Raw genomic sequence first — 22,506 nt, 5'->3', positions numbered from 1 at the left:
TAAAAAAATGTTTTTTTTAGAGTATCCAATTTTTTTCTTTTCCCAATTAAGGGGCAATTTAGCGTGGCCAATCCACCTAACTTGCACATCTTTAGGTTGTGGGGGTGAAACCCACGCAGACACGGGGGAAAATGTGCAAACTCCAGACAGACAGTGACCCAGGGCCAGGATTTGAACCCGAGTCCTCAGCGTCGTTGTCCCAGTGCTAACCACTGTGCCACATGCCAGCCTGCTCCTCCATAACTTAAAACTATTTTTCAGCATATTATTAATGCAGTGTAAAAAATCTTATGAGGTACATTCAGAAATGACTTCTTGATTTTGGTTCAAAGATGGTCACACAGATGTAAAATGAGCTGCTGACTCACCATCACCCATTTTACATGGTTAAATTAAGATCTACCCCAAGGACTATTACACCATATTTAGGAGTGATATTCATATCACTTTGCACTGGTCGCTATATAGCATCACCCAATCTAAAGGGGAGTTTTAAAAGTTCCTTGAACGACTTGAGCTCTCCATAAATCTATTTTATAATGTTTTGAGGACTATTACATGGAAACAATTTGAATTGGAAAAATGCCCTTGTATTGTTTTCACCCATTTCTTATTTCCTTTCCTGGAGATAGATCCCCGATCAGTGAATGGAACAGGGTTGGCGCTGGAACTTTAGATCTGTTGTTTTGCATCATTCTTAGCAGTTTAGGTTTCAAAACAGTTCCAACATTACAGAAATGCCCTTCTTAGTTCAAGGCAACATCATCATACAAATTTCTCATCAATGTGTAAGCTAGCATAGAGAAGGTGTAAAGCATTGCAACTTCAAGTATTGTTACGAGAATCCCTTCATTTTAAGGAAAACATATATTTTGCACAAGTTTTCATTGTTTTATAAACATTTTAATATAATATGTACCTCAGTATTTCCTGATAAGAAGATAAAACAATACCTGATAATATACAAATGATTGTAGGACTACTGATTTGATTATGCACTCAATTCTTATTGGAATGTTTGTATCTAAAATTACATTTGGCATTATTGTAATAAACATGCAAAATCCATTATTAAGATACTGATTTGGTAAGAGGTGTTTAAGATACAATGACACTATGCAATTGACTCCCTTCTGATTGGATTATGCTCCTAATTTCTCTCCAAGTTTTCTGATTAATTCAGCAAGATCTTCTGTGTTTTGTGATTTCTCTTCAAGAAGTTCATATCGGAGACTAGAAATATCTTGTTTGATTTCCTTGAGTTCACCTTGAAAATAATGAAGCAAACAATGTGAACAAACTACACCGATAAAGAAGAAATTTTGCAACCAAAATGGTTTTGAATGGAAGCTTTGGAATCGAGATCATAAGAAGACAAGATAAATATAATATTGAATAAAAGTAACCTCTGTTCAGGACTAAAATTCACAAACATTCACTCCAGTTCTAAGAACAATACATTGATAACAGTTGTTCAATAAACTAACTGTACCCTGCTAACATAAAATACTAATCATAACAATATATAATCTGCTCACCCAGCCTTTAGACTAATCTATAATTATTTTACTAGCTTGTCCTTTTTATTATGGTAAATGCAATAAAATCATATAAATATAGCACCTATTAACATTCCGCTTCCCGAAAGATATTGATGGGAATATTGGTGTTTACATTTTCTTCCATTTCCTTAAATATTTCAACAAGAATAAAGGAGCTTTCTTCTCGTAACCTACTTGATGTGAAGTGTTTTGTTTTCATTAGTTTTGCAATATAGATTTATTTTGTTTTGGGCAAATTTTGTCCTCATCAAGTTATTAGTGCTATGGGGAATAGTGGCCAGGATTCTCCGAGCCGCCGTGCCGCAATCGCGCTAGGCGCGGGGGCAGAGACTGGGCAACAGACCCACGATCGGGTCTGACGCCGCTACCGTGATTCTCTGGGGACTAGCAGTCTAGCTTGGAAACTCGATTGACCGTTAGCTAATAATCTCCACAGCAATAGACTGATTTGTCCAGTTTAAGGACGGGGACGACAGGTGCAGCCTACTCTGTCAATTGTCTGAGCCCTTTTATACCTAGGTTTTCCAGACAACAAATTTCGGTCTCAACCTTTTCCAATAGGGGACATGGAACCAGTCATGCTCTAAAATAATGGGTCAACATAAATCTTGGCTTTGGCTCCTTATAGACTTTTAGAATCCCTGCAGTGCAGAAGGAGGCCATTTGGCCCATCGAGTCTGCACCGAGCGTCTGATTGAGCACCCTACCTTGGCACACTCCCCCGCTATCCCCATAACCCTACTTAAGCTACACAACTTTGGACACTAAGGGGTAATTTAGCATGGCCAATCCACCTGACCTGCAAATCATTTGGACTGTGGAAGGAAACCAGAGCATTCGGAGGAAACACATGTATACATGGGGCGAATGTGCAAACTCCACACGGTTACCCAAGCCTCGAATTGTACCCAGGTCCCTGGTGCTGTGAGGCAGCAGTGCTAACCACTGTGCCACCGTGCCGCTCCTCTTACTTTCCCAAGTCCTTCGTAGAAAACTTGTGTATTTGTTGATGACTTCAAACAGTCATCCCACGTCCAGCCTGAAGATTTCCAAACTGTTCAACCTGATCCGCTGGAAACAGTGTAATTAATTCCTAATGGTTCCCCATGTAGGTGATTGGTCTGGCCTTCGTGATTTCTAAGCTCAAGAGTTGAAAAGCAGTTTGGAGGCCATCATATGTCTGTTTCTCAATGACGGAGAACGCTGCTCCTGTGTCCACATTCATTTTCAATGGATGACCATTTACCAGCAATTCCACCATTATTGGGGCAACCTGTGTTGTGATGATGCTGCAGTTCATAGAACGTAGAACATATACGATATAGAACATACAGTGCAGAAGGAGGCCATTCGGCCCATCGAGTCTGCACCGATCCACTTAAGCCCTCACTTCCACACTATGCCCGTAATCCAATCACCCCTCCGAACCTTTTTGGGACAATTACGGGAAATTTAGCATGTCCAATCCACCTAACCTCCATGTCTTTGGACTGTGGGAGGAAATCGGCGCATCCGGAGGAAACCCACGCAGCCATGGGGAGAACGTGCAGTCTCCGCACAGACAGTGTCCCAGCGGGGAATCCCGCTGCATTGTCCCAGTTTCTTGAAGTGGGTGTACCTGCATGGTGAGGGCCAGTATTGGCCTTGGCTTCTTCCCTGAGTAGCTCACATTTGGCCTATTCCTGTAACAACTTCTTTGCTGTACTATTTGGCAGTGCTTACAGTAATCCCATCATCTGACATCTGCAATCTTCTGGAGTAGTTTTCCTTGCATCCTTGGGCTGTCTTGACATTTCCTTGACTGTTGGATGACGTGAATTGAGTTCCAATTTTGTAATGGACTATTAGGCTTCTGATTTACACAGGCCCCTTCAGTTGAGGACTGGTCACTTTTACACGAGGCCCTCCCCCCTAATCAGAGGACATTGCTGTCTGATGTCCCTTGTAGCTCCTCAGCCCCTTTTTCTGCATGTTCCAGTGATAGAGTCATTTTGATGGTTTAAAAAAAAATCCAGATTGGGTTCTGCCAAGAACCTTTCTGAGTTGTCACATTGTTTATTCCGCATACCAATCTGTCTCGCAACATTTTGGTTGGAGATTGTCTGAATTCACAACGTCCTGCTAACTTTTGCAAGAATTCGGTGACTGGTATCCCCAGGGTTCTCCCTTCCGTGTTAGAGCTGTATCTCTGGAGTACCGGGTCATAGTGTTTTTTTCACCAAGTTTACTAACTCGTTAAATGTCTTCGAATCAAGAGTATCTGGATAGGTGAGAGTTTTTATCTCACTGAATGTCAGGGCCCTGCATGCCATAAGATCACTTTCGATTTCTCATCTCACTCAATATGATTAACCTGGAAGAAGTAACGTATGCGATCAGTGTATTGGGCCCAGTCTTCTCCATTGACATCATAGGAAGTTTACCGAAGAGAGGAATTTTATTTTTCAACTGGAACAGCCACTTGTTTTCAATAATGAAGAAAAGAACTTGCTCACTCCTCATCGCCAATGTAATAATCACTCCAAGGCCAGTCTTTCAGCACCATACCCTTTTGTTAAAGCAACAAGAAAGGCCACTGCCACGGCTGATAGCACAGAAGTCCAAGCCCGGAGACCTGCAGAATGCCAGTCCAGGTTGAAGCAGCAGGTTTTAAGTTCCCACTGCTCATCCCCCATGGGTGAGCTCCTGCCCACTTAATAGTGGAACTCGTACTACACGAAGCCTACGGGGAGATCTATTGACAATTTACCAATGTTCTTCGTGACCACAATAACAGGGGAATAATAGATGGTTTTGATTATCTGCATCAGCAAATAGACTTCTCTTCCCAAGCTTCAGCTAGGAATTTCCTTTGATCTTCTCCCTCTCCACTGTGATAACTTTATTCTGTGTGGTGGAAAGCAGGTTTAAATGAACAATCATGGTGTTAACACTGCTGCCTCACGGCGCGGAGGATTCAAATTGGATCCTGACCCTGGGTCACTGGTCGTGTGGAGTTTGTACATTCTCCCCCTGTCTGCTTGGGTCTCAATCCACAACCCAAGATGTACAGGATAGGTGGACTGGCCATGCTAAATTGCCCCTTATTTGGAAAAAAGTAATTGGATACTCTAAATTTTCAAACAAACAAAAAAAAACAATCTGGTGCCCTTCTGATGGAGTTACGGCAACAAAACAAGGGCAGCTCTGGAGAAATTCTCACACTTTATCATTTTTAGCAACAATACAAATGGGAAAATATAATTCTGTCTTCAGTTCAGTTTATGCAAATATTGTGGGAAGTGGAAAAATATCAAACATTGTAACTGAGTGTCATTGGGATTGAGTCAAATTGTTGTCTTGGGCAATGATTCTTTAAAGTCCCTCCTGCAAGCCAACTACTTTGACCAAGCTTTTAGTCATCTTTCCAAATATCGTTTAATGAGGCCCAGTGTCAAAAGGTGTATCTTTACACTCCTGTGAAGGGCCTTGGGATGGCGCAATATGTTAAAGATGCAGGATGCAGCAATGAAGGACCAAGGGATTGATTAAGAAGGGGAAAATAGAGTACAAGGGTAAGCTTGCGGAGAACACTGTAAAAGTTGCTGTCGGTATGTGACGAGAGTAAGATTGGTGAAGACAAATGTAGGTCCCTTACAGTCAGCAACATGGAAATTTATAATGGGAAACAAAGAAATGGCCGACCAACTAAATACATACTTTGGTTCTGTCTTCACAAAGGAGGACACAAATAAGATACCAGATATGTTGGGGAAAACTGGGTTTAGTGAGAGGGAGGAACTGAAGGAGATCAGTATTAGCAGAGAAATAGTGTTGGGGAACTTGATGGGATTGAAGGCTGATAAATCCCCAGGGCCTGATAATTTACATCCCAGAGTACTTAAGGAAGTAGCCCGAGAAATAGTGGGGGTCATATTCCAAGATTCTATACACTCCTACAAAATGAAAAATAGCTAATATAATCCCATTATTTAGAAAGAGAGGTAGAGAGAAAATATTGAATTATAGACCAGTAAACCTGATGCCGGTCTTGGAGAAAATTCAAGAATCCATTCTCAAGGATTTTATCGCAGCTCACTTGGAAAAACGTGGCAGGATCGGACAGAGTCAGCATGGATTTATGGAAGAAAAATCATGCTTGACAAATCTACTGGAAGTTTTCAAGAATGCAGAGTTGATGAGGGGGTGCCAGTGGATATGGTTTATTTGGACTTTCAGAAGGTTTTCGACAAAGTTCCGCATAAGAGATTTGTGTGTCAAATTAAAGCACATGGAATTAGAGGTAGTCTATATAAGATGGATAAAAACTGGTTGGTAGAGAGGAAACTAGGAGTAGGAATAAACGGGTCTTGTTTCGAATGGCAGGCAGCGACTAGTGGGGTACCACAGGGATCGGTGCCGGGACCTCAGTTATTTACAATATATGTTAATGATTTAGATAAAGGTACTCAATGTAATACCTCCAAATTTGCAGATGACACAAAGCTGGATGGGAGGGTGAGCTGTGAGGAGGATGCAGAGGTCCTTCAATGTGATTTGGACAAAGTTGAGTGAGTGCACAAATGAATGGCAAATGCAGTACCGTTTGGATAAATGTGAGGTTATCCACTTTGGTAGCAAAAACAGGAAGGCAGGTTATTATCTGACTGGCCATAAATTAGGAGAGGGGAATGTGCAATGAAATAAAAGCAAATTACTGTGGATGCTGGAATCTGAAACAAAATCAGAAAATACTGGACAATCTCAGCAGGTCTGACAGCATCTGTGGAGAGTGAAGGGAGCTAACATTTCTAGCCTGTATGACTCTTTGTCAAAGCAACGAGACCGAGTTGTCCTTGTACACCAGCCGCTGAAGGTAAGCATGCAGGTACAACAGACGGTAAAGAAGGCAAATGGTATGTTGGCCTTCTTAGTGAGAGGATTGATGCAGGAGCAGGGATGTCTTGCTGCAATTATGCAGGGCCTTGGTGAGGCCACACCTGGAATATTGTGTGCAGATTTGATCTTACGAAGATAGAAAAGGTACAGCACAGAGGGAGGCCATCCGGCCCATCTTGTCCATGCCAGTCTTATCTGAGGAAGCGTGGCGAACATTTACTAGACTGATTCCTGGGGTGGCTGGACTGACGGATGGGGAGATATTGGGTCAGTTAGGGTTGTATCTGCTGGAGTTCAGAGGAATGAGGGGGGGATCTCATAGAAACCTATAAAATTCTAACCTGACTAGACAGGGTAGATGCAAGAAGGATGTTCCTGATGGTGGGGGTGTCCAGAACCCGGGGTCACAGTCTGAGGATACGGGGTAGACCATTTAGGACAGAGATGAGGAGAACTTTCTTCACCCAGGGAGTGGTCAGCCTGTGGAATTTGCTACCAGAGATAGTGGTTGAAGCCTATGTTTTCAAGAAATAGCATTTGGGGTGTAGGGGATCAAAGGATATGAGGGGGGGGAGAGGTGGGATTAGGCTTGAGGGCCGAATGGTCTACTCCTGTTCTCTTTTTCTATTTTTCTGTAAGGGGTTGTTGTGGAGTGAAGAGAGATTTCTACCTGTGATAAACAGGGTTTGGGGGGGGGGGGGTGGGGGGGTGGGGGGGGGGGGGTGTAATGGTACCGTCACTGGACTGGTAATCCAGAGACCCAGGGTAATCTGGGGACCTGGGTTCGAATCCCTAGCCTAGCCAGTGACATCCTCATCCCATAATGAATTTTTAAAAACCTGACCTCGTAGTGTTCGATGATGTGAAATGGAATGCTTACTATTTTAAGGCTTTGGAATACTAGATTTTGGCCGATATTGCAGTTTCAATGTTGGGGTCAAATTGGGATCGCAACCCCACATTGTGTGGGGAAATTAAATACTCATCTGCGATTTTCCCTAAATTGGCCAATTAAGGCAAAATTCTGGATTTGTCATCCAGTTAAAGATACTGTCAGGCTCAAAAGTCATAGATTATCATAGAATTTACAGTGCAGAAGGAGGCCATTCGGCCCATTGAGTCTGCACCGGCTCTTGGAAAGAGCACCCTACCCAAGGTCAACACGTCCACCCCATCCCCATAACTCAGTAACGCCACCCAACACCATGGGCAATTTTGGACACTAAGGGCAATTTATCATGGCCAATTCACCTAACCTGCACATCTTTGGACTGTGGGAGGAAACCGGAGCACCCGGAGGAAACCCACGCACACACAGGGAGGATGTGCAGACTCCGCACAGACAGTGACCCAAGCCGGAATCGAACCTGGGACCCTGGAGCTGTGAAGCAATTGTGCTATCCACAATGCTACCGTGCTGAACCATTGCAGGTTCTCCAGCTTAGAAGGAGAAGCAGCTTGCAGTTCAACGAAGAGACAGAGAAGGTGCCTCCACCTTGAAACTCCCCCTCTGAAACCTGACATTTTAAATGTAACAAATGGCCTCAGCTTCAGGCTACCATCATGGAGTGAGAAGGGTGGCCTTTGGCCGATGAGGCAGGGAGGACAGAGATGAGGAGAACTTTCTTCACCCAGGGAATGGTCAGCCTGTGAGGCAGGGACTGCCTCAAAACCTGCCTGGAGCACTGGCCCAAGGTCTGCCACCAAGAGGCTGTCACCAGGCAGCTGGCCTGTTCCCGATGCCTTGAGGGGGCGACTTGAAAATTCTGGTCAGCCTTTGTTAATTAGGGGCCGTTTAGCACAGGGCTAAATCACTGGCTTTGAAAGCAGACCAAGGCAGGCCAGCAGCACGGTTCAATTCCCGTACCAGCCTCCCCAGTCAGGCGCTGGAATGTGGCGACTAGGGGCTTTTCACAGTAACTTCATTTGAAGCCTACTTGTGACAATAAGCGATTTTCATTTGTTCATAATTGGCCCTAAAATGGCATTTCCTGCCCTGAAATGGCTACAGGCCATTTGGTAGCCCTTCTGCTGCAGCTCTGGCAAAGTAGCTCAAGAGATGGTTAGCGTCAGAAAACTGGCCTGTCAGTGAGCGGCGTGAACTTTCATGCCCACCTGCCTCGTACCCACCCCACTTGGGGGTGAATTTCAGCCCTGGGTCACGTAACGGGATAGCACACTATCCTTTCACTTCCAGGGCCTTTGTGTAATTTGAGCTGAGGCGAATGAAATGAAAGCTTTCTCGCTCTCTGCTAATTCTAAAGGTTATGCACAAAATGAATTTGTGCAGCCTCAATGCAGCGGGGAGAAAATCGACTCGGTCTAGCAGCCTTCATCACTCAGGTAATTGGTTTAGACAATATTAAAGTCCTGTTCGCGAGCAAAGCAGTGGGAGCCTTGCTACTTATCTCTCCATGCTGCACTTCATCTGACAATGTGTAATGCTGGCACTGTCTGTTCGAAGATATTCCTTTCTTTATTCAAAGACATTAAATAATTACAAAAGTAAACTACAATGCATTTTTGTATTTCATAGTGATATTATTTGCTCAGGTGAATTTCATCCTGCTTCCCATTGTCCATGTTACTTTCTTTTTGAAAAATTAAGCCATCCTGGATGACAAAATAATACATTATTTGACCAGATGACAGATGACATGTTTCAGCAATGTTTCATAACTTAAATATAACAAGAGCTTTCCAAACCAAAAAAGTTCCAAAGTGAGACATACTCAGAATAACAAATTGTAAGACTTATTTAAGAAGGGCTGCAGAAGGACTTGGACAGGCTGGGAGAGTGGGCAAAGAAGTGGCAGATGGAATACAATGTGGAAAAGTGTTAGGAGTCCTATTTCAGAATTCTCTTAAGGTTAACATGCAGATTCAGTTGGCAGTTAGGAAGGCAAATGCAATGTTAGCATTTATTTCAAGCAGGCGAGAATACAAGAGGTGTGATGTACTGCTAAGACCGTATAAGGCTCTGGTCAGATCCTATTTGGAATATTGTGAGCAGTTTGGGCCCTGTATCTAAAGAAGAATGCGCTGGCCTTGGAGTAGTTCCAGAGGAGGTTCACAAGAAGGATTCCCGGAATCAAGGACTTGTCATATGAGGAGCAGTTGAGGGCTACGGGTCTGTACTCGATGGAGTTTAGAAGCATGAGGGGGGATCTGATTGAAACTTACAGTAAAATGGACATGGAGAGTGTGTTTCCACGAGTAGGAGAAACTGGAACCCGAGGGCACAGCCTCAGATGTCAGAGATGAGGAGGAATTTCTTCAACCAGAGGGTGGTGAATCTGTGGAACTCATTGCCGCAGAAGGCTGTGCAGGTCAAGTCACTGAGTGAATTTAAGACCGAGATAGATAGGTTCTTGATTCATAAGGGGATCAGGGGTTATGGGGAGAAGGCAGGAGAATGGGGATGAGAAACATATCAGCCATGATTGAATGGTGGAGCAGACTCGATGGGCTGAATGGACTAATTCCGCTTCTATATCTTATGGTCTTATGGATTATTGTTGCTGCCGTGGTAGGACAGTGAAATATTTTGGGCTGAATGTTTCTAGAACATGACAGTTTCCATTGAGAGGGCTGTGTTGCTAAGGTGAGCAGAAATCTTTAATCTTTATGTCTTCTGAGTTGATCAACCCTTTCCATTACATGATCATGTCTTTGACTTACCTTCATTGACTTCATCATTTTCCCTGTCCATTTGTGCTTTCAGCACATACCTCTTGATGAGACGCTTCATTATTTTCTGCAGGTGACATGTAAGGACCCTGTTAAACTAAACTGCTGCCACATAACTGTACATGATAAACTAACCATATAGTGTCAAAATCTGGCAATTCATTATTGTAGTTAACAGACAAATACCCCAAGTTAAATTTTAAATATTGCATTTATGGTTAGAAATGACGAGTCAAAGTTTTTCTTCAGCAGCCATGGGCAGAGTACAACCACAAAATATCTAAGTGTCATTTTGGGTGAGTTTGGCGGGGTATTTCCCGCTGGCTTTTTGGGCGAGATCCACACCGGTATTCAACCACACTTTAGTCATTTTTAGGGGTGTTGGGGAGTTGCTCCCTGGTCTAGCCCACACAGGGTGACAGGCTGGCAGTACCAAGGTGCCTGGGTGCCAGGAGAGCCAGGGTGCCACCCAGCTCTTCCTTGACCACCCGGGGGTCTCCAAAGGCCTGGGAGACCCCCGGGTTCTGTTACACCTGGTCCACGCTGGGTAGGCTGTTAATTCCCAGGTACCGGGAGAAACAGCAAATGCATATTTAAATTAGCTTAATGGCTCATTTAAATATGCTGATCTGGAACTCTCCCAGCGTGGAAAAGATCCAAATCACGACGTCTCGCGAGGTTCGTTTGAATCACACAAGATGTCTTGAGCCTCGTGAACCTCGGGAGAAGCCTCGTTGCAACACCAAGTCTGGAAGGGGCGGGTCCCACAATGTTATGGTGGTGGGATGAGCTCAGATTGAGGCTAGCCCACCAGCATCCTTGGCTCTTAATAAACGGGGCACCGTTCGCAATCAGAAAAATAAAAAATAAAAGCAGAACCACCTCACAGAACCCCACCCTCCCAACTGGACCCTCTCCCCACCAAGGAATCTCCTCCACCCTAGAAAGCTCCCAACGTCCCCCAACCCAAAACTTCCCCAACGGAAGCCCTTCTGATTCGGTCAGGATACTGGCTGGACATGACCCTCTCCGCACTGGGGCTGTACCTGCCCCCAGGGGTTCCGTTCGTCAGGTCCCCATTCATCAAGACCTGTTGTAAACTCCGCTGGAGAATTCTCTGCAGGGGAGGGATGATAGAGAGGGGAGACCTGCTAAGTGGATACTAATGTTTGCGAATGAGATTCCCAACCTTTCATGACAGAAATCTTAGGCGTGGTTTAACTAAACGGGAATAAAGTCTCATAATGAGCGGGTTTAGCCGCATGTTTCCCAGCACTCACAGCGCGGAGAAACACATCGCTATAAAACGGCACTCTGGTTAGATAGGGGACTCAGAGGGGAACACGCGGTAGAGGCCACATATAGCCCTGTTTTGTGCACTTCCCGCCGGAACTCCTCATTGTAGCGAGAGATCGGGAAGCCATCTCTGGAGCCCCAGACATAACCCTGCGAACCCCCCCAACCCCAACACACTATGGGAGGGTCACTGTGCCTCCACCCCCAGCACCCCTCCCCAACATCCACGCAGGGCACCCTTGGCCCAACTGCCACTGTGCAATAATGCCAGCTTGGCACCTTGGCAGTGCAAAGCTAATATCCTGGCAGTGCCTGACAGCACCTTGACAGTGCTTGACCCAGCACTGAAAAGCGCTTGCCAAAGGTCTCCGAGGCAAAGTGGGTAGATCCCATGCCTCACATGCTTTGGGAAACTACATATTACAGTAGACGTGCCATTTCTCTGTAAAATGCAGATTTGCCATAAAATGTTCCCGCCCATTTACATTGCAATGTCTCATGAGATCTCGCGAGGTGTATCGAGCTGGGTAGATCCGAGGAGTGTTAGATGCGACCAAGGCCAGAAGGGATATCTGTTCCCCAGAGGGTCCCGGAGGGTGAGCCACAGGGCTGCCAGTGCTGCCTGGGATGAGGTGGTAGTGGCCTTCAGTTCAGGAAGCATGACCAGGAGGACTGGCCTCCTGTGTAATAAGAAGATTGACAACCCAAACCACGCCACACACGTGAGTTGATACCCCCCCCCCCCAGACCTTTCCGCCCCAATGCGAGCATCCCCCTCCAACTCTATGTGCCCACCAACCCTCCCTTCAACCCCCCTCCCTTCAACCCCCCTCCCTTCAACCCCCCCTCCCTTCAACCCCCCTCCCTTCAACCCCCCTCCCTTCAACCCCCCTCCCTTCAACCCCCCTCCCTTCAACCCCCCTCCCTTCAACCCCCCTCCCTTCAACTCCCCTCCCTTCAACTCCCCTCCCTTCAACTCCCCTCCCTTCAACCCCCCTCCCTTCAACCCCCCTCCCTTCAACCCCCTCCCTTCACCCCCTCCCTTCACCCCCCTCCCTTCACCCCCCCTCCCTTCACCCCCCCTCCCTTCACCCCCCCTCCCTTCAACCCCCTCCCTTCAACCCCCCGCCCTTCAACCCCCCCTCCCTTCAACCCCCCCTCCCTTCAACCCCCCCTCCCTTCAACCCCCCCTCCCTTCAACCCCCCCTCCCTTCAAACCCCCCTCCCTTCAACCCCCCCTCCCTTCAACCCCCCCTCCCTTCAACCCCCCCTCCCTTCAACCCCCCTCCCTTCAACCCCCCTCCCTTCAACCCCCCTCCCTTCAACCCCCCTCCCTTCAACCCCCTTCCCTTCAACCCCCTTCCCTTCAACCCCCTTCCCTTCAACCCTCTTCCCTTCAACCCCCTTCCCTTCAACCCCCCTCCCTTCAACCCTCCTCCCTTCAACCCCCCTCCCTTCAACCCCCCTCCCTTCAACCCCCCTCCCTTCAACCCCCCTCCCTTCAACCCCCCTCCCTTCAACCCCCCTCCCTTTAACCCCCCTCCCTTCAACCCCCCTCCCTTCAACCCCCCTCCCTTCAACCCCCCTCCCTTCAACCCCCCAACCTTCAACCCCCCTCCCTTCAACCCCCCTCCCTTCAACCCCCCTCCCTTCAACCCCCCTCCCTTCAACCCCCCTCCCTTCAACCCCCCTCCCTTCAAACCCCCTCCCTTCAACCCCCTCCCTTCAAACCCCCTCCCTTCAAACCCCCTCCCTTCAAACCCCCTCCCTTCAAACCCCCTCCCTTCAAACCCCCTCCCTTCAAACCCCCTCCCTTCAAACCCCCTCCCTTCAAACCCCCTCCCTTCAAACCCCCTCCCTTCAAACCCCCTCCCTTCAAACCCCCTCCCTTCAAACCCCCTCCCTTCAAACCCCCTCCCTTCAAACCCCCTCCCTTCAAACCCCCTCCCTTCAACCCCCCTCCCTTCAAACCCCCTCCCTTCAACCCCCCTCCCTTCAAACCCCCTCCCTTTAACCCCATTCCCTTCAACGCCCCCCAGACCTTTCCGTCCCACACGATCATCCCCTCCAAACCTCCATTTGTCCCCCAACCCTCACTTCACCCCCTTCCCTTCACCCCCCTCTTTCAATCCCCCCAACCCTTTCCTCACCAACCCCCAACCCTTTCTTCTAGATCCCCCCCTTGCCACCACAACAAGAGAAGCTCTCCCACAATCGCCGGGAAAGAGCCCAGACTGGCGAGGGGTACCAGACATAAGAATCCTCACAACCTTCAAGGGACGGGCCCTGGAGGTTATAGGAGCATGTCTGAGGATAGAGTGGTCACCTTTGCGGAGGTCGGCGCACGCCGCAGAGGTGAGGATCCACATGGCCCTACCCGGAGGACCTGTCAAACATAAGTTGTTAATGCCGCACAGACTGACCCATTCCTCCGACTGACCACATGCCCATTGTCCCGTAACTCTCTGTCAGGACCTCGGCCCATCAGAGGCAGAGAATCACGGAGGCCCTGGAAAGTACCAGGTTGGCATGGCAAAGCCGCGTGCGGTTAGCCCCCCCCCCCCCCCCCCCCCCCACCGATCACGCCTCCTGCCCTCCCCCGAACGCCGATCCCACCTCCCATGGCTGCCAACCAAAGCTGAGGGTGTCCCTCACCTCCCGCCGAGCACTTGGGTGGCAAGCCTAGTGCTCCCAGGCTCTTAGCCTGTGCGTGAAGGTGGTTACTCACCTCCTCGGCTCCCCACAGAAGCCCTTCCACCACGTTCACATTTTAAAAAAAGAGTACTAATCGGCGCCAGCGTGACCACTTGCTGAGGAGTCTGCTGAATCTGAGGCCATTTTATATGGGGCGGCTCCCGTTAATTGCGTGGAGATAGGGCTTCAGTGGTGATTGTTGGCTTCGCGTCACGCTATGGCGAGATCCTGATTCAACCTACAGAGGCAAGCCAGTTGCATCACAAACTGACACCCGGCGGGTTCACGTTTTTGGTATCGCCCAGTATTCACCGCCCTCATGGCACTCTCGCTTGAGCGAAACGTGGCCCGAGAATCGCGCCCCCAAATTTTGTCCTTTGGAGTTGAAGAAAGAGTTAAGTATTACTCTTCAGGTAAAGGCCCTTTGGCCCAATGGGTCTGTGCCATCCATCAAGCACCAATCTATTCTAAGCCCATTTTTGAGCATTTTGACCATAACCCTGTATGCTATGGCATTTTAAGTGCTCATCTAAATGCTTCTTAAATGTTGTGAGTCTTCCTGCCTCTTCCACCTTTTCAGGCAGTGAATTACAGATTCTCACCACCCTCATTCCTGTCTGCTTTCTGTAGCCCTGGTGGGTCCCATGCAACCCCCTGCCTCCCTCCCCGCATTCTATCCCAGCCTCAGACTTGACCAGCTGAGGATTTCTTTAAATAGCTTTTGAAATGGCAGCCTTGCACCAACTGTGGTTGGTGGGAGCCAGAAGTGCCATTAGTTAGATGATGAGATGTTAAAATGAAGTCAGTATCATAATGACATCACTTGAGATGCTCGCCTGCTTTGGATGCGAACTACAGCCGCTAAGATTACCGCTCCCTGTAAAATCAGACCAAAAGGAGCGCTAAACGAGCACGTATTTAATTTTTCAGCTGCTGCCACCCTTTGTACAGAACGTTTGCAGGTGAGGTGTGTGTTGGGGATGATAAAGTGATGCAAATTGCCCCAACATCTTTTGGTTCAGGTTTTTCTGCTCAGATTATCTCTCAATACCATAAAATCTAAAAGTGCTGCTGTTGTCAATGACAAAGAAAACAATGCGATGATGAACTGTGCGTATCGCCTGTAGAAGTGGCCTGTATCTCCAATAGTTGTGCTGCCTTTCAGGGAAATGATTTGCCACTGAAGGTGACTCTGCTTTCTTGCTAGGGCAGCGGACCTAGCTGTAAAACTGTATCAGTGGTTTCCCTGTCACAAACCTGCACAATTTTCTTCCTGGCCTCTGTACCAAGTAACGACCCACAGTAAAAAGTCATAATCTTCTCGGAAGAAGCACTCTTTCTCCAGTGATGAGCACAGATGAAAAGTTTAGAAACCCAAGATGCCTGAAGGTTTTTGGGATTCCTTTCAAGGGGAAAGAGACTGCCTTCACTTGTAGTAGTTGCCACTTGTTTAAATGATGTGGGAGAAAATGTTCCTGGATCTCATTTATCATTTTGTTCTTTACATGTGTTAAAAATCAATTCTGAGGTGTAAAAGTCATTAAACAACTCCCCACAGCAGGCATTGCTGTTGCTTCAGGCCTGGACTAGCAATGATTTTCCTCTGCAAAGGCCCTTTCCTGTTGATTCCTTTACTTCCTATTTCTTTTGTGTTGGCGTTATTGTATTTTGGTCCATGGATCTTTAATGGAGACATATCTTTAAGTCAAGGAGAGGAAGTGAGGAACTCAAAAGTTGAAGAATAGTAGACTGTGCTATGAAGATTTAGATTTTGAACAGAAGAACTCAGACTTTGTGGCACCCAAGTAATTGGAGGGATTCGGTTTGATTGGTTTGGCTTGTGGCCAATGAATTGGCCAAGGATAATATCCTTCCCAGCAACAGGCAGTTATTGGGTCCTGCCAGGTGGGCCTTTCAGGGAAACCAAGAGAAAGCTGCTAGATGCTGAGAGAAGGTGTGGGTCTGTGTGTGTGTCTCTCTGTCTCTCTCTCTCTCTGTCTCTCTCTCTCGCTCTCTCTCATTCTCCCAAATGTTTCCTGCTGTTTCTAAGTCTGCAGATAAGTCTCGATCCCTGATGAATCTACAGTATAAACCATTACAGACTGAAAACAGACATCCAACTGGAGGCCTAGACTGGAAGACATCCATCTGAAACAGAGACTTTTATCCTTTCACTTTTAGTATTATTTTTTTATATTTCTGTCTTTTGTGTGTGTGTGTGTAGAGGGTGGGGTGAGTTAAAGAGGGGGATTAGAAATTACATAATAGTTAACCAGCTGTATTTGTTGTCTATTTAATTACAGTTATTGTTATTAAGAAAAGTTGATTATATTTAAATTTTCAAACCTGGTGATTGTAGTTATTGGGCAGCAAAAGATCAAAGACTTCAGATTTTTAAGAGTTAATTCCAACTCTGTTGTGACTCCGGGTCAAGTGGGGCTGGAATTGACCATGCACTAGCCCAGGGTGTCGGAAAACCTGGTCCCCTTTCAAGCCCTGGTAAATGTTGACCTGCAAGGGCCATTCACATAACCTGACCTGCTAAACTTGGGCACACTGAGGTCCAGAGACGTACAGGTCCAGTGGCCAGAGAGACGTGACCAGGAAAATCAGCCTGTTGTTTGCAATGTTAAAACGACTACACATGCATAAGACCAAACGTGCACATTTATTTATGGGGTGGGCACTATAGAAACCTATTTACAATTTCAGGGACCCGACTTTACTGTATGCAGAGAGATGGTACGTTTTGCCTAACTGCTTTCTGAAGGATGACTGTAATACAAAGGCACTATGACCACTCAACTAATTGCTCTTCCTGCATTTGAGACAGATCAACAGTAGCCAATACACACTTTAAAACCCAGTAAAGTTAAGCAATTTTGTTGAAATTTCAAGATAATCTTACTCTTATATAACTATAACAAAAGGTAACGACTTATTGAACAAGATTCAACTTCAAAGTGAACAAAAGGGGAGAGTACATGAACTGCATTTCTTCAAAATGCAATTTATCCACCATTACGTAATAAGTTTGTAAAGGCTTCGAAGCTCCCTAAATTATAATTTTACAACAGCCTGAAGGTGGTCTCAAAATCATTAAATTGAAAAAGATCTGCAGTCTTTCTCATTTATTTTTCAATTCACACTTTAGAATAAAGTCACTTCCACCTGGTTGGACAATTATGATCAAGATCATGGTAACCTAGCATGCACACTTTGCAAAGAAGATTTGAAAGACTTCTGTCTTCTAATAGAATCAGTTGGTAAGACCTGTAATGTTCTGAAGCTTGTGTTATTGATTTTGTGGAACAGATTTTACAGCAGTGGTGGCCACAGAGATAAAATTGTCCATTTGTTGAAAGTTGTGACTTTCATTTCTGGCTGTAGAATTTACCCAGTGGTCGGATGAAATGTGTATAAGACCAATACATGCAAAACTGCACTGCTGGCTTCAGAGAGCTATTCAACCTGCTGCCAATCAGTTATTAATGGCTCAAGGCCTCTATAGTGGCCATGCTTATTTTTATCAAAATTCCTGCTCCAGCGGAGCTTCCGGAAATCAACTCTGGGGGTATTGCCCCACTACTCGACGGCACGGTGGCACAGTGGTTAGCATTCCTGCCTCACGGAGCCAGGGACCCAAGGTCAAATCCAATCTTGGGTCACTGTCTGTGTGGAGTTTGCACATTCTCCCCGTGTCTGCATGGGTTTTCTCCAGGTGCTCCGGTTTCCTCTCAGTGCAAAGATGTGCAGGTTAGGCGCATTGGTCGTGCTAAATTGCCCCTTAGTGTTCAAAAGGTTAGGTGGGGTTACTGGATTACGGGGATGGGGTGGGGTTTGGACCTCGGTAAGATGTTCTTTCAGAGGGCAGAATGGCCTCCTTCTGCATTGTAGTGATTTTATAATACTCCAGAGGCAACAAATGTCCCTCCATTATATTACAGTTCTGGCATCAAGGTTAAGGAGGCACTTGATGTGCCACTGTCTCAAATATTCCTGTGCGAAATTTTGTGGGTTTTGTGATTGAAGTGTATATAGAAAATGCATCCCACACCTTCCCAGAGGGGAGATCAAAAAACATGGGTTTTCCAGCTGTTTCATAGACTAAGTTGTAAAAAAGAACTCCCCAGGTTTCCTAGACAACAGCTTGCAGCACAAACATATGGCTGAGGAGCAGCCACACCCAGTGGTTTGGGGGGGGGGAGATCATGGAGGAGGCATAGAAGGTAAAGGATCACAGTATGGGTAGAGTACAACCGGAGTGGTGAGATGGTAGTTGCGGACATGGAGGTGTTGGGGCATGAGGATGATAAGTTGGTGGAGGTCAATGGCAGTTGGAGATCAGAGAAAGGTTGAGTGGGGGGTGTACATAGAACATAGAACAATACAGCGCAGTACAGGCCCTTCGGCCCACGATGTTGCACCGAAACAAAAGCCATCTAACCTACACTATACCATTATCATCCATATGTTTATCCAATAAACTTTTAAATGCCCTCAATGTTGGCGAGTTCACTACTGTAGCAGGTAGGGCATTCCACAGCCTCACTACTCTTTGCGTAAAGAACCTACCCCTGACCTCTGTCCTATATCTATTACCCCTCAGTTTAAGGCTATGTCCCCACGTGCTAGCCATTTCCATCCGCGGGAGAAGGCTCTCACTGTCCACCCTATCTAACCCTCTGATCATTTTGTATGCCTCTATTAAGTCTCCTCTTAACCTTCTTCTCTCTAACGAAAACAACCTCAAGTCCATCAGCCTTTCCTCATAAGATTTTCCCTCCATACCAGGCAACATCCTGGTAAATCTCCTCTGCACCCGTTCCAAAGCCTCCACGTCCTTCCTATAATGCGGTGACCAGAACTGTACGCAATACTCCAAATGCGGCCGGACCAGAGTTCTGTACAGTTGCAACATGACCTCCCGACTCCGGAACTCAATCCCTCTACCAATAAAGGCCAACACTCCATAGGCCTTCTTCACCACCCTATCAACCTGGGTGGCAACTTTCAGGGATCTATGTACATGGACACCTAGATCCCTCTGCTCATCCACACTTTCAAGAACTTTTCCATTAGCCAAATATTCCACATTCCTGTTTTTCCTTCCAAAGTGAATCACCTCACACTTCTCTACATTAAACTCCATTTGCCACCTCTCAGCCCAGCACTGCAGCTTATCTATATCCCTCTGTAACCTGCTACTTCCTTCCACACTATAGACAACACCACCGACTTTAGTATCGTCTGCAAATTTACTCACCCACCCTTCTGCGCCTTCCTCTAGGTCATTGATAAAAATGACAAACAGCAACGGCCCCAGAACAGATCCTTGTGGTACTCCACTTGTGACAGAACTCCATTCTGAACATTTCCCATCAACCACCACCCTCTGTCTTCTTTCAGTTAGCCAATTTCTGATCCACATCTCTAAATCACCCTCAATCCCCAGCCTCCGTATTTTTTGCAATAGCCTACCGTGGGGAACCTTATCAAACGCTTTGCTGAAATCCATATACACCACATCAACTGCTCTACCCTCGTCTACCTGTTCAGTCACCTTCTCAAAGAACTCGATAAGGTTTGTGAGGCATGACCTACCCTTCACAAAGCCATGCTGACTATCCCTGATCATATTATTCCTATCTAGATGATTATAAATCTTGTCTCTTATAATCCCCTCCAAGACTTTACCTACTACAGACGTGAGGCTCACCGGTCTATAGTTGCCGGGGTTGTCTCTGCTCCCCTTTTTGAACAAAGGGACCACAGTTGCTATCCTCCAGTCCTCTGGCACTATTCCTGTATCCAATGATGACATAAAAATCAAAGCCAATGGTCCAGCAATCTCTTCCCTGGCCTCCCAGAGAATCCTAGGATAGTTCAGTGCTGACCAAGGGTCATAGGGAGGGATAGTGGGTGGGATTCTTCGTCCCGCCGCACTGTCTTCTGGTGTGGCGCACCCCCACCGGCAGCAGGATCCCCGCAGTTGGCCAATGAGGTTTCCCATTATGGGCACCCCCATGCCGTCGGGAACTCTGTGGGTGTGAGTGCGCTGTTGACGAAACGGAGGATCCCGCCGGCGGAGAATCCAGAAGGTCTGATATCACGGAAGTAGTGAGTTGGATAGATTCCAAGGGGGCTTACAGCAGAGTTTGTTAGTCTGGGAGAAATATTCCTACTGCTCCTAGTTCACAAGCAGTTCTGTAAATGCACTTTACGCTTATTCCCTCCTTTAACCTGACAGCTTTCCTGAGGCTCCTCATGAAGACGTGAAGAGGAAAGATTTGCAAGACATTGAAGCAAGAGCAGGGAAGTAGTACGAATTGAGTAGCTCTTTAAAAAACAACCGGCCCAGGGATAATGGGCTGAACAATATCCCTCTTTGAATCTATACAATAATGACTAAACTTCAAAATAAATACATTTGCTGTAAAGCACTTTAGGATATACTGATATCTTGTAAGCGCGATATGAATGCAAATTCTTGTTTGTTCCTTTTTAGATCGGCGGAGTTAATTCCTCCTGCTGTAGGTTTGAATTGGGTTACAAAGAAAATTCGTATTTTTTAATTGTGTACATAAAAATGAATCATGAAATCTATAAAAAACATCAAAAAGTTGTTTGGGAATGTTATGTTTCAAATATAAGGATAATACTTAACACAGCTCCCCTACTATTACATTTGCAAATCACTTTAACGAATATATACCTTTTGATACTGACAGACAAAAGATGGCACTATGTTTGGAGAATGATCATACAATTGTAAATAACTTTATTTCTGTCAAAATTAAGATCATTTATATATTTATAAAACAACTTGCATGAAATCAAGTCAATACATTTAATAAGGGATGGATTAGCTCTGCACCCCATGCAGACAAATTTCTGTGCTGATCCAATGCCTGGTTAATTGAGACAATTATTATAGAAGAGATGCTAACTACAGTCATAGTTGTGATCTAAGCTGTAATTTAATGATATTTCCAGTCAGGAAAAGCAGCTCCTTTTGATGATTAGCTGATTTTTTTTTAAGTGCCCATATCAGCCTCCCCGAACAGGCGCCGGAATGTGGCGACTAGGGGCTTTTCACAGTAACTTCATTTGAAGCCTACTTGTGACAATAAGTGATTTTCATTTCATTTCATTTCAATACGTATGGAGTGATCCTGATTTTTTGTTCATGGCAAGCGATATGGTTGAAGTGGAATTTATTAAGAGGGAGCTCTCACACTCTCACCCTATGACTCTGCACCAACAACTTTGGATCTGATGTGTTGGGTGTTCTGGATCACATACAGGTCACCAACACTTGAAATAGTGCAACACTATTTTATTGAATCATTAACTATTTAAACATACTCAGACTGTGGGTGAATACGATACTAGCTTTAACTAAAGACTTTTGCCTTGTCCTAACCAGTCGAAGCACTCAGCACATGGTGAATGTCTGTATTACAGGCTGTGAGCTCTGTCCTCCTAGCTAGCTGCAACTCGAATGAGCGGGAACTCTGATGCCCCCTGTCTTTATAGTGCGTGTGCTCTCACTGGTGATTGGCTGCAGTGTTGTGTCTGTTGATTGGTCCCACTGTGTGTCCATCAGTGTGTGCCTGCACCATGATGTACTGGTGTATATTATGACATCCCCCCTTTTTATAAAAAATGTACCTGCGTGGCAATAAATAGTGTATGGTGAATGTTCCTGACTACGTGTGTGCGAAATATTTACAGGATTATGTACATAAAAACTAAGCTATTTACATGGGAAGGTGCCTGGTGCAGAAAAACAGTGTGTCACAAGAATAACGAGATGAACACTATATACAAACCACTTGAACGATTAAACAGAAGAACAGAACAAATCAGAAAGTCCACAGGTCCACAAAGTTCACAAATTAAGTCTCTGAGGTGGGCGACGAATTCTGGTTGATCGCCTCAAGGGTGGGTTGGGAGCCGCCGGCTGAGGAGCGGGCTGGACTGCGTCGGAGTGAGGAGGATGCAGAGTGACTGGAATCTCTGCTTAGTCCAGGTCAGGGTCAACAGGAGGGCGTGGCAATGGTGGAAGATCACGTAGCGAGCGCGGAACGAGACGAAGGGCACGTCGATTGCGGCGCAGAATAGAGCCATCCGGTAAGCGAACCAGGAACGAGCGGGGGGCCACCTGCCGAAGAGCCACAGCGGTTGCAGACCAGCCACCATCCGGAAGATGGATGCGGACGTTGTCATCTGGAGCCAGAGCAGGGAGATCAGCTGCACGGGAATCATGAGCCGCCTTGTGCTGTGCACGAGACAGCTGCATTCGTTGAAGGACCGGAACGTGGTTGAGGTCTGGGACATGAATGGACGGCACCGTCGTCCTCAGGGTGCGACCCATGAGCAT

The 22,506-nt window shown here is 46.3% G+C and overlaps 1 protein-coding gene across 1 annotated transcript in view; it reads right to left on the bottom strand.

Annotated features, from left to right (window-relative positions):
* Positions 1–895: 895 nt before the first annotated feature.
* The window catches only part of LOC140391660 (short transient receptor potential channel 6-like), a 242,855-nt gene continuing 221,244 nt past the window's right edge, over positions 896–22,506 (bottom strand). The window contains exons 11-12 of the mRNA XM_072476370.1: positions 10,122–10,197; positions 896–1,267 (exon numbers count right to left, since the gene is read on the bottom strand). Coding sequence (XP_072332471.1) covers positions 1,143–1,267; positions 10,122–10,197 — 201 coding nt within the window. The 3' untranslated portion in view covers positions 896–1,142. The remainder of the gene's footprint in view (positions 1,268–10,121; positions 10,198–22,506) is intronic.

This window comes from Scyliorhinus torazame, chromosome 15 (assembly GCF_047496885.1).
Source record: "Scyliorhinus torazame isolate Kashiwa2021f chromosome 15, sScyTor2.1, whole genome shotgun sequence".
Taxonomy (NCBI): Eukaryota; Metazoa; Chordata; class Chondrichthyes; order Carcharhiniformes; family Scyliorhinidae; genus Scyliorhinus; species Scyliorhinus torazame.
This window is presented reverse-complemented; position numbering and strand designations above follow the sequence as displayed.